This window comes from Pongo pygmaeus, chromosome 15 (genome assembly GCF_028885625.2).
Source record: "Pongo pygmaeus isolate AG05252 chromosome 15, NHGRI_mPonPyg2-v2.0_pri, whole genome shotgun sequence".
NCBI classification, from domain to species: Eukaryota; Metazoa; Chordata; class Mammalia; order Primates; family Hominidae; genus Pongo; species Pongo pygmaeus.
In genome coordinates this window covers 76,750,130-76,762,877 of record NC_072388.2, presented here as the reverse complement: position 1 = coordinate 76,762,877, position 12,748 = coordinate 76,750,130, and the positions used below count along the sequence as shown (strand labels likewise).

The 12,748-nt window shown below is 47.7% G+C and overlaps 1 protein-coding gene across 5 annotated transcripts in view; it reads right to left on the bottom strand.

Annotated features, from left to right (window-relative positions):
- The window catches only part of ADCK1 (aarF domain containing kinase 1), a 135,442-nt gene that overhangs the window by 110,001 nt on the left and 12,693 nt on the right, over positions 1-12,748 (bottom strand). For all 5 annotated transcript variants that reach the window (XM_054447557.2, XM_054447558.2, XM_054447556.2 and 2 more), the window contains exons 2-3: positions 6,739-6,884; positions 2,129-2,212 (exon numbers count right to left, since the gene is read on the bottom strand). In XM_054447557.2, coding sequence (XP_054303532.1) covers positions 2,129-2,212; positions 6,739-6,873 — 219 coding nt within the window. In that variant the 5' untranslated portion in view covers positions 6,874-6,884. The remainder of the gene's footprint in view (positions 1-2,128; positions 2,213-6,738; positions 6,885-12,748) is intronic.

Below are 12,748 nucleotides of genomic sequence, written 5' to 3'. Positions count from 1 at the left end.
CCAGCCTGGCCAACAAGATGAAACCCAGTCTCTACTAAAAACACAAAAATTAGCCAGGCGTGATGGTGCATGCCTGTAATCCCAGCTACTAGGGAGGCTGAGGGAGGAGAATTGCTTGAACCCGGGAGACGGAGGTTGCAGTGAGCCAAGATCACACCACTGCACTCCAGCCTGGGCAACAGAGCAAGACTCCATCTCAAAAAAAAAAAAAGAAAGAAAGAAAGAAAGAAAAAGACATTTTGGGGACAAGGGAAATTGAATATGGACTATCTATTAGAGACTATTAAGGAATTGTCAGTTTTATTAGGTATGATTATGGTCTTCTGGTTATATTTTTTTAAGGGTCCTTATCTATTGGAGATATATACTAAAGTATTTACAGATAAAACAATGTGATGCCTGAGATTTGCATTTAAATATTTTGGGAAAAAAAAAATTAAGTGAATGAAGCCAGGCATGGCAGCTCACACCTGTTTTCCCAGCACTTCGGGAGGCTGAGGCGGCGGATCACTTGAGGCCAGGAGTTCAAGACCAGCCTGGCCGTCATGGCGAAACCCTGTCTCTACTAAAAACACAAAAATTAGCCAGGCGTGGTGGCCTGCACCTGTAATTCCAGCTACTTGGGAGGCTGAGGCAGGAGAAGCGCTTAAACCCGGGACATGGAGGTTGCAGTGAGCCAAGATCACACCACTTCACTCCAGCCTGGGCCACAGAGTAAGACTCTGTCTCAAAAAATAAATAAATAAGTGAATGAATAAAAAAATAAATGAAACAGGCCTGGCACAGTGGCTCACACCTGTAATCCCAGCACTTTGGGAGGCCAAGACAGGTGGATTCCTTGAAGTCAGGAGTTCAAGAACAGCCTGGACAACATGCTAAACCCTATCTCTACTAAAAATACAAAAATCAGCCAAGTGTGATGGTGTACATGTGTAATCCCAGCCACTCAGGAGGCTGAGGCAGGAGAATCATTTGAATCCAGGAAGCAGAGGTTGCAATGAGCCGAGATCGCACCACTGCACCCCAGACTGGGTAATGGAGTGAGACTCCATCTCGATAAATAAATACATAAAAGAATGAATAAATAAAGGGGGGAAGATGACTAACAAGATGGGCAAAATGTTGATAGTTTCTGAAGCTATATGACAGACAGTTCCACCAGAGTTCATTCTACTGTTCTCTCTACTCTTGTGGATGGTTGAAATTGCCATAATAAAAAGTTTAAAGAAAAATTTAGAAATTAATTATTCCATCCACATAGGAAAACTGAGAAGAAAAGCACCACAGAGGGGAGCTTGAGCTGAGTCCAGAAGGATGACGAGGACTTTTCTAAGGGGCAAAGGGGTTCCTTTGCATTCCTGGCTGAGGGGACTGCCTGAGCACAGACATGCCAATCTATCACAAACCTCTCTCTGGAGGAGCCAAAGGTATCTACACTTCACCTCAAACTCAACCTACATCCACAAAAAATGCCCTCTTGTTTGACCTCCCAAGTCTCCGGGATATCTAAACACATATCAACATCAACTACCCTGTTCCAAGTGACGACAGAGAGTTTGGGGTTGACAGCTCGACTCAGAAGCCTACAAGAGGCCCCAGAGTAGCCCTCAGAGGATAGGACAGCAAGTAACCTCTTTCAACTGGGTTTTGCCTGACAAAACAGTTTAGAAGCCAGCTGAGTTATCTGCGGGACAGAGCCTACATCCCTCCTCAGTCATCCCAGACACTTGTACTCCCCAGAAACACACACTGGCCTCTCCCACAGCACCTTGCAAATTGATAACCTAGTACCATGGCATCCAGCTTGATGACAGTCTGACAGCACCCCCCAGAAGCACTGAAACCTCTATGTGAAGGAGGAAGTGGTCCTCCCCTCCTTCCTTCCAAACCCTCAGTGGCCAATGCCCCCAGCTTCAATCCCCTACACTGCCCTCTGCCCAATTCCAGCTGTACACAGGAAGCTTCGTGGCTAGGCAGCTGCTTCAGGATTTATCCAATCCTAGGCCAGGCGCAGTGGCTCATGCCTTTAATCCCAACACTTTGCTGAGGTGGGAGGATCACTTGAGCATAGCAGTTCAAGGGTTATCCAGTCCTGGCCTGGCTCAGATGGGTCCCATGGGTTACTTACCTTAGATCTCAGCTGCAAGTACTCCTCTGAGCCATAAGGGACACTCTTCAGGGAAGTGAGGTAGTCATAACTGATGACAGCCGTCTGTGAACCAAGGCAGTGGAGAAAAGCTTAGCACCTGGACATTAAGTACTACTACTCTGCCCAAACCTCGCAGTACAGGTCCCTGACACAGCTGCTATGTCTGGGGGAGTGGCCAGTCCCACCCCTAAGATGCCTGGCCCCTGGATCTTATTCTAGCTAGCTTCCTCCTGTCATTCAGGACTGTGCAAATGCCACCTCTGCAGGGGCCCACTCTAAAATTGCCCCTCTTATCAAAAACATTCAATTATTTATCATAACAAACCACCATCCAACATTACCTTGCTCATTTGTTTCCTTGTTTATGAACTGTCTCTTCCTATAAGCTTAAACTCTAAGCTCTAGAAGCACGGGGGCTTGTCCTTCCTGTCCATCACTTACCACAGCACCTTTTACACTGCCAGGCACATTGAGTAAATGCTCAATCAAAGCTACTTGAATAAAGCTGTTACATAAACTTAGTCTACCTCTCCACGTCACAAATAAACATTATTTTATATGTATGTTTGCTCTAATAGCATAAGTCTTTTTTTTTTTTTTTTTTTTTTTTGAGACAGAGTCTTGCTCTGTCACCCAGGCTGGAGTGCACTGGCATGATCTCAGCAATCTTGGCTCACTGCAGGCTCTGCCTTCCAGGTTCAAGCAATTCTCCTGCCTCAGTCTCCCAAGTAGCTGGGATTACATGCACATGCCACCACACCCGGCTAATTTTTGTATTTTTAGTAGAGACGGGATTTTGCCATGTTGGCCAGGCTGGTCTCGAACTCCTGACCTCAGGTGATCCTTCCACCTCAGCCTCCCAAAGTGCTGGGATTACAGGCATGAGCCACGGCGCCTGGCCCTAATATCATAAGTCTTGATTCTGTGTTCCCTTATCCAGAGTGTATCAGAAAATTCCAATCTCCACGATATCCTAGGCATGGAAGGGCCTTAGGGATTATCTACCGCAAACCTTCCTTTATAGAATTGAGTAACTGGGACCCTAGAAGTTCAGGGACTTACAAAGTTGATCTCTCCCTCTCCCTCTCCCTCTCCCCCTCCCCCTCCCCTTTCTTCGGTCTCCCTCTCCTTCTTTTTTCCTCTCCCCTTTCTTCGGTCTCCCTCTCCTTCTTTTTTCCTCTCCCCTTTCTTCGGTCTCCCTCTCCTTCTTTTTTCCTCTCCCCTTTCTTCGGTCTCCCTCTCCTTTTTTCGGTCTCCCTCTGTTGCCGAAGCTGGACTGTACTGCCATGATCTCGGCTCGCTGCAACCTCCCTGCCTCGGGCTCCTGTGATTCTCCTGCCTCCGCCTGCCGAGTGCCTGGGATTGCAGGCGCGCGCCGCCACGCCTGACTGGTTTTTGTATTTTTGGTGGAGACGGGGTTTCGCCGTGTTCACCGGGCTGGTCTCCAGCTCCTGGCCTCGAGTGATCTGCCCGCCTCGGCCTCCCGAGGTGCTGGGATTGCAGACGGAGTCTCGCTCACTCAATGCTCAATGTTGCTCAGGCTGTAGTGCAGTGGCATGATCTCCGCTGGCTACAATCTCCACCTCCCAACCGCCTGCCTTGGCCTCCTAAAGTACTAAGATTACAGCCTCTGCCCCACCGCCACCCAGTCTAGGAAGTGAGGAGCGTCTCTGCCTGGCCGCCCATCGTCTGGGATGTGGAGCTCCTCTGCCCGGCCGCCCCGTCTGGGAGGTGAGGAGCGCCTCTGCCCGGCCGCCCTGTCTGGGAGGTGTACCCAACAGCTCCAAAGAGACAGCGACCATCGGGAGCGGGCCATGAGGACGATGGCGGTTTTGTTGAAAAGAAGGGGGGAAGTGTGGGGAAAGGAAGGAGAGATCAGATTGTTGCTGTGTCTGTGTAGAAAGAGGTGGGCATAGGAGACTCCATTTTGTTCTGACTAGGAGAAATTCTTCTGCCTTGGGATGCTGTTGATCTATGGCCTTTCCCCCAGCCCCTGCTCTCTGAAACATGTGCTGTGTCAACTCAGGGTTAAATGGATTAAGGGCGGTGCAAGATGTGCTTTGTTAAACAGATGCTTGAAGGCAGCATGCTCTTTAAGAGTCATCATCACTCCCTAATCTCAAGTACCCAGGGACACAAACACTGCAGAAGGCCGCAGGGACCTCTGCCTAGGAAAACCAGAGACCTTTGTTCATGTGTTTATCTCCTGACCTTCTCTCCACTATTATCCTATGACCCTGCCATATCCCCCTCTCCGAGAAACACCCAAGAATGATCAATAAATACTTAATTAAAAAAAAAAAAAGAAGAGTTTCTTCCTTTGCACTCTACAAAGCTTTATCCTATTCGACATATACTTGCTGGACACCAACCACAAGCAAGACTTGGTCACTGAGTAGTGTTCAAGGACAATCCAGACCAGAGCTCTGGCCTTTAAAAATGGACAGATTTGTGGCTGGTTTATAAAGCGTATCCTCCTCCTCCTTTCCAACTATTCAAATCTCTAAGATTCCATTCCTGATCCATATCTTCCTCCCTCCTTTCCAACTATTCAAATCTCTAAGATTCCATTTAAAACCTGCTTCTGGCTGGCCAGAAGGTATTGAGTTATCTCAATTGATTGTTCACAGTCAATCACAGATCAAACTCCTTGCTCTACTCTTTCTCCCCTTCTCACTATTGCACTTGACTAGTCTAAAAATATATATATACACGCCGGGTGTGGTGGCTCACATCTGTAATCCCAGCACTTTGGGAGGCCAAGGCAGGCAGATCACTTGAGGTCAGGAGTTCGAGATCAGCCTGGCCAACATGGTATAACCCCATCTCTACTAAAAATATAGAAATTAGCCAGATGTGCTCACTTGAACCCAGGAGGTGAAGGCTGCAGTGAGCTGAGATGAGATCGTACCACTGCACTCCAGCCTGGATGACACAGCGAGACTCTGTCTCAAAAAAATAATAATAATAAATATATATATATGGATTTGGATGCATGGATTTGGATTGTTTTTTAACCTATTCCTGTAGGCATTACTCAACCATATATGTGTATATACACACACACGTAAAATTGGCCTGGCACAATGGCTCACACCCATAATCCCAACACTTTGGGAGACCAAGGTGGGCAGATTGCTTGAGCCCAGGAGTTTAAGACCATCCCGGGCAACATAGTGAAACCCTATCTCTACAGAAAAATACAGAAATTGGCCTGGTGTGGTGTCAGGCATCTGTGGTCCCAGCTACTCGAGAAGCTGAGGTGGGAGGATCTCTCTTGATCCCAGGAGGTGGAGGTTGCAGTAAGTGGGTATCACACCACTGCATCCCAGCCTGGACAACAGAGCAAGACCCTGTATCAAAAAAATAAAGATTAAAAAAATACATATATATATATATATATATCATAAAACCTGCTACCCCTAGGATACCAATCCTGACTCCCAGGCCACAGCACTCACTCTAGTGTCTGACCATAGTAGCAGGCATCTGAATCACCCATCTTGGCACAATGCATGGATTTAGATTGTTTTTTAACCTATTCATGTAGGCATTCCTCAACCAGAAGCTACTTCTTAGCTGGGTCTAGGTGGGACAGTCTGTTTCTGCCCCTCAAAGCAGGTAAGACAATGCTCGACCAAAAAAAGGCACTCGGTAAACACTTGGAAATTGTTTCATATTCCGTAGCCTGATTATCCAAAGTCTATTTGTCGGTGTTGGTTCTATGACTCCGCTCAGCCTTGAGGACCAGCACATCAGTGCCCTCCCCCGTGAGCCAGGGCTCAAAGGACACCTGACAACACTGAGTATTAAGGAGATGGTGAGATGACAACCACAATAGACTGTGCATCAGACTGAATCTACATGAAGGGGAAGAAAGCATAAGCTCATCCTGCAGCAGATAAAGGAGGAAAGCAAGCATTAGGCATGTGGCCATCTACCCACCAATGGGACAATTCTATAGGAATGTCTGGGAGAGTTGCTGTCAGCAGAATTAAGAGGACATGATCACACCAGGATGATGTTCCTGTTGAGCCACTGGAGAAAACCTCTAAACATAAAATATTCAACTCAGGTTCTCTGTCAGTTTGGAGACTGAAGGGGATCCCGCAAAGCTCTCTGAGGGCTAGACCATCTGGGTATGAGTCCTGCACCAGGAACCATTCATCCTAGCTCACTGGAGAGAGATCAAGTTTTCTAGTAGAATTTAATCAAAACTAAAGTTCTTCTTGCACATGCATTTGCTGAAGAGCACGGCCCCTCTTGGTATGTTGCTAAAATAAGATACAGAACCTAAAATGTAAAGGCTTCAGAACACAGACCCAGTGCAGTCCCATTCTATGTTACCTCGGGATCACAGGAACCCCTGAGGTACAGGAATAAAGGAATATGAGGTTGTGTGTTCAGGAATAAAGGAATATGAGGACACACATCCATATGTGTACACCTGTGCAGATGGAGCTTTTGCACATGTAAGGATACACAAGTATCTCCACATATGTATAACAGGCATGTCTAGCTGCTACATGTATGAACACCTGCAAGCAATCCTGCAGCTTCTCTGCTACCCCTAAATGGGAAAAACCTACCGTAGCAACTGCTCTGCCCACCCTGACAGCGCCAAAGTCATTAGGGTCCAAGTACTTGTTACTGTAGAGGTAGATGCCAGAGGCAGCAAGAGCCATGCTGGTCCACGAAGCAAGCTTGAAAGCCTTTCTGGCCATGTCGCCAGATCCTGCAGAAAAAAGGAAAGTTGAGAAAGAATAGCAGTTAAGAGTTTCACAGTTAGTCAAACTGAAGTTCAAATCCCAGCTCTACCACTTAGATTATATGACCTTGGGTCATTTCGTTAATCTCACTGAGCCTTAGTTTCTTCGTTTGTAAAACAGGATAATACCTACCTCAAAAGTAGTTGGGATAAAATGAAATAATGTACATAAAATCCTTAGCATAGTACCTGGGGCAAGTCAGTCCTCCAAGTCCTTCCTTCAACAGTGCCAGGCACTGTTCTAGATATGGGGACAGACAGTGAACAAAACAAAGCTCTTGCCCACTTGGAGCTTACACAGATAGATCACTATAGAATATCAGAGCTGGTATAAATGCTGACAAGAAAAGCAGAGAGAGGCTGAGCATGGTGGCTCACGTCTGTAATACCAACACTTTAGGAGGCCAAGGTGTACAGATCACTCGAGTCCAGGAGTTCCAGACCAGCCTGGGCAACAAGATGAAACCCCGTCTCTATGAAAAATACAAAAATTAGCCAGGCATCATGGCATGTGCCTGTGGTCCCAGCTACTCAGGAGGCTGAGGTGGGAGAATGGTTTGAGCTCGGGAGGAGGAGACTGCAGTGAGCTGAGATCGTGCCACCACACTCCAGCTCGGGTGACAGAGCCAGACCCTGTCTCAGAAAAAAGCAGAGAGGGCTAAGGGATCAGGAGAGAGGAAGAATGTTATTTTAGAAGCAAAGAAGGGCAGGTTAACCATCGCTACTGTGTCTATCATGATGCCACAATAAACCTACACGCATCACTAGCCCACTACGCCCAGGTCAAAAGTGGTCAGGCCATAGCCAAAATGGCAGCTGCTCAGGAGCAGCCAGGTGAGCACTCTGTGTGTGGTTGATATTCAAAACATTTACTTTGGTTAGAGAAGACTACCCCTTGAGGCCAGGCACGGTGGCTCACACCTGTAATGCCAGCACTTTGGGAGGCCAAGGCGGGCAGATCACGAGGTCAGGAGATCAAGACCATCCTGGCTAACACGATGAAACCCCGTCTCTACTAAAAAAAAAAAAAACAAAAAATTAGCCAGATGTGGTGGCGGGCACCTGTAGTCCCAGCTACTCGGGAGGCTGAGGCAGGAGAATGGCGTGAACCCAGAAGGCGGAGCTTGCAGTGAGCCGAGATTGCGCCACTGCACTCCAGCCTGGGTGACAGAGCGAGACTCCGTCTCAAAAAAAAAAAAAAAAAGACTACCCCTTGTCTTGAATGGAGGCTCCTTGAGGGCAGACACCATGACTGTCACTACCCTGCCCACTCACAGTCCTGTGGAGTGTTTTACAGTTAGAGGCTTAATGCCTACCTGCTGATCTGACCTGTTGAAATTCATACTCCTGGTCAATGTGACCTTTCCCCACCCTACTTGTACCTGCTCAGTCCACCAGGTGGCTGCACAGTCACTCTTTGCGGCCAGTGCACCCAACAGAGTGCTTCCCCTTCAATTCCCAAGCAATTTATATCAGACTAAAGTCCATGACCACAGCTGCAGCTGCCAGGAGAGAGGTGCCACACGAGAACAGCAGCATGCCACCAAGCCACTTGCAGGCGCCAGCCTTGCACGCCTTGTACCCTCATCCCTCTGCTCTGGAATGAGTCTGTGCCTGTCACCTCCCTGCTCTGTGCCTGTTTCCCCTTTGTATGGAAACTATTATTACAAACAAGCTTATTTTATTTGTCTTTGAAACAGGGTCTTGCTCTGTCGCCCAGGCTGGAGTGCAGTGCCGCAATCTCGGATCACTGCAACCTCCGCCTGCCAGGTTCGAGCGTTTCTCCTGCCTCAGCCTCCCGAGTAGCTGGGATTACAGGTGGCCACCACCATGCCCAGCTAATTTTTGTATTTTTAGTAAAGACACGGTTTTGCCATGTTGCCTAGCCGGGTCTCGAACTCCTGACCTCACGCGATCCGCCTGCCTCAGCCTCCCAAAGTGCTGGGATTACAGGTGTGAGCCACCACGCCCGACTCATTTTCTTTAAAGTCTACTTTGACTTATGCCTCATAATATAGCCACATTTTTTAAACATATATATATATTTACCATCTACTACCTGGAGATGGTATCAGATCCCGTGGGTTGAGGGCCCAGTCCCCAAGACTGCATCCCCCACTTCCCCCCACAACATCAGTCACAAGTCCAGGTCTCTGGAACTTCTGACCAACCAGCTTCAAGTTGGGGTTCCCACAACCCCTTCTTTGGGTTCGATCAAGCTGCTGCAGCAACTCACAGAACTCAGGTACACACTTACGTTTGCTGGCTTATTATAAATGAGACTGCAAAAGATACCGATGAACAGATGTGCAGGGTCAGTTACAGGGAAAGGGCGTGAAGCTTCCAGGATTTCCCTAGGCACACCACACTCCGCAAATCTCCAAGTGCTCAGCTATCAGCCCTCTTGGGTTCTTGGGTTTTTATGGAAGCTTCATGATGTCAGCATTCCTTCCCTCAGTGTACAGGGCAGAACCTACTCTAGGGAGGGGCTTAAGATCCACAATCAGAAAGGTGGGGAAAGACCACAGTCCTGCCTTGGGGCAGGTGAGAGGAGGGCAGGAAAGAGATTCTGATTCCTAAGGCCTGGCCCTGAGGCCTAACACACACCAACAAAAACTGTAACAAGGGCTGTGGTAGTTATGAACCAGGAACAGCAGACAAAAACCAATACCACAATAGTCCTTTTTTATAATTACATTGCTCTTCCCTTTGACACCTTCATTTCCTAATCTAGTATTTCTAAAGTATAATCAGAGGAACACCTGAAAAAATATTAGCCTGGATGCCATTTCAAAAATGCAGATTCCTGGGCCAAGAGCGGTAGCTCACGCCTGTAATTCCAGCACTCTGGGAGGCCCAGGCAGGCGGATCTCTTGAGGTCAGGAGTTCCAGACCAGCCTGGCCAACATGGTAAAACCCCATCTCTATTAACATTAGCTAGGTGTGGTAGTACACACCTGTAGTCCCAGCTACTTGGGAGGCTAAGACTTGAGAATCACTTGAACCCAGGAGGCGGAGGTCGCAGTGAGCTGAGATCGCACCACTGCACTCCAGCCTGGGCAGCAGAACGAGACTCCATCTCAAAAAAAAAACAAACAAAAAAAAAAAACAAGCCAGGTGCAGTGGCTCACACCTGTAATCCAACACTTTGGGAGGCCGAGGCAGGCAGATCACGAGGTCACGAGTTCGAGACCAGCCTGGCCAATATGCTGAAACCTTGTCTCTACTAAAAATACAAAAATTAGCCAGGCGTGGTGGTGTGCACCTGTAGTCCCAGCTACTCGGGAGGCAGGGGCAGGAGAATCACTTAACCCAGGAGGTGGAGGTTGCAGTGAGCTGAGATCATGCTGCTGCACTCCAGTCTGGGCCACAGAAAGAGACTCCATCTCAAAAAAAAAAAAATGCAGGTGCCTGGCTGGGAGCAGTGACTCATGCCTACAATCCCAGCACTTCGGGAGGCCACAGTGGGAGGATTATTTGGGCCTAGGAGTTCAAGACCAGCCTGGTGAAGAAAAAAGGGAGACCCCATCTCTACAAAAAATTTAAACATTAGCCTGGAGTGATAGCCTACGCCTATAAGTCCCAGCTACTCAAAATGCTGAAGTGAGAGGATCCCTTGAGCCTAGGAGGTCGAGGCTGAAATGAGCCATGATCACGCCACTGCATTCTAGCCTGGGCAACAGAGTAAAACCCTGTTTTAAAGAAAAAAAAAAAAAAAGACAAAACAAAATTTTAAAACGTTTTTTAAAATGTAGATTCCTGGGCCAGGCTTGGTGGGAGGCGGCCAAGGCAGGAAGGTCAAGAATTCCAGACCAGCCTGACCAACATGGTGAAACCCTGTCTCTACTAAAAAAAAAAAAAAAAAAAAAAAAAAAAATTAGCCGGGCGTGGTGTCACGTGCCTCTGTAATCCCAGCTACTCGGGAGGCTGACGCAAGAGAATTGCTTGAACCTGGGAGGTAGAAGTTGCAGTGAGCTGAGATGGTGCCACTGCACTCCAGCCTGGGCGACAGAGACTCCTTCTCAAAAAAAAAAAAAAAAAATTTTTTTAAATTTTTTTAGTAAAATAAAATAAAGAAATGTAGATTCCTAGAGTCCACCCCATGGGCCACCGAACTACCAACTCTAGGGGTAAGATTCAAGAATGTGCATTTTAATAAGATAACAAGTGATTTGTCTGAAAGCTCAAGTTTGAGAGCCACACTTATACTTTTTCTTCTTTTTTTTTTTTTTTTGAGAGTGTCTTGCTCTGTCACAGGCTGGAATGCAATGGCACAATCTCAACTTACTGCAGCCTTGACCTCCTGGGTTCAAGCAATCCTCCCATCTCAGCCTCCGGAGTGGGCTAATTTTTGTTGTAAAGATGGGGTTTCACCATTTGCTCAGGCTGGTCTCCAACTCCTGAGCTCAAGCGATCTGCCCGCCTTGGCCTCCCAAAGTGCTGAGATTACAGATGTGAGCTACCATGCCCAGAAAGGATTTTTGTTTTTTGGTTTGTTTTTTTTTTTTCAGTAAAGAGAGGCTTCACTGTCTACCAATGGGTCAGAAAAAAAAAGGGGTCAGGTGCAGTGGCTCACACCTGTAATCCCAGCACTTTGGGAAGCCAAGATGTGAGGATCACTTGAGCCCAGAAGTTCAAGACCAGCCTAAGCAACATAGCGAAACCCCATCGTTACAAAAAATACAAAAATCAGCTGGGTGTGGTGGCATGCACCTGTTGTCCTAGCTACTTGGGAGGCTGAGGTGGGAGGATCGCTTGAGCCTGGGAGGCAAAGGTTGCAGTGAGCTGAGATTGCGCCACTGCACCCCAGCCTCAATGACAGAGTAAGACCCTGTCTCAGAAAAATAAAATTAAAAAAAAAATAAGGCTCGGCGTGGTGGCTCACACCTGTAATCCCAGCACTTTGGGAGGCGGAGGCAGGCCAATCACCTGAGGTCAGGAATTTGAGACCAGCCTGGCCAACACGGCAAAACCTTGTCTCTACTAAAAATACAAAAGTTAGCTGGGTGTTGTGGCATGCACCTGTAGTTTCAGCTACTCAAGAGGCTGTGGCAGGAAAATCACTTGAACAGGAGGCAGAGGTTGCAGTGAGCCGAGATCGCATCACTGCACACTCCAGCCTGGGTGACAGCATGAGACTCCTCAAAAAAAACGGGAAAACAAAGAGAGGCTTTGCTGAAATTTAGTGTTCAACTTCATCAGTGAATATTCCCCAAAAACACGCCTCCCCTTCCCCAACACCAGATGACTGTATTCACTCTACAAGGGTAACTGCAAGCAATGATTTTTAAGGAAATAATTTAAGAAACTCAGGCTGGGCACGTGGCTCATGCCTGTAATCCCAGCACTTCGGGAGGCCAAGGCTGGCAGATCACAAGGTCAGGAGTTCGAGACCAGCCTGGCCAACATGGTGAAACTCCACCTCTACTAAAAATACAAAAATTAGCTGGGCATAGTGATGCACGCCTATAGTCCCAGCCACTCGGAAGGCTGAGGCAGGAGAATTGCTTGAACCCAGGAGACGGAGGTTGCAGTGAGCTTAGACCATGCCATTGCACTCCAGCCTGGGCAACAAAAACACAACTCCATCTCCAAAAAAATAATAATAATAAAATAAAAGGCCAGCGCAGTGGCTCACACCTATAATCCCAGTACTTTGGGAGGCCGAGGCAGGTGGATCACCTGAGGTCGGGAGTTCAAGACCAGCCTGACCAACACGGAGAAATCCAGTCTCTAGTAAAAATACAAAATTAGCCAGGCGTGGTGGCGCATGCCTATAATCCCAGCTACTCAGGAGGCTGAGGCAGGAAAATTGCTTGAACCCAGGAGGT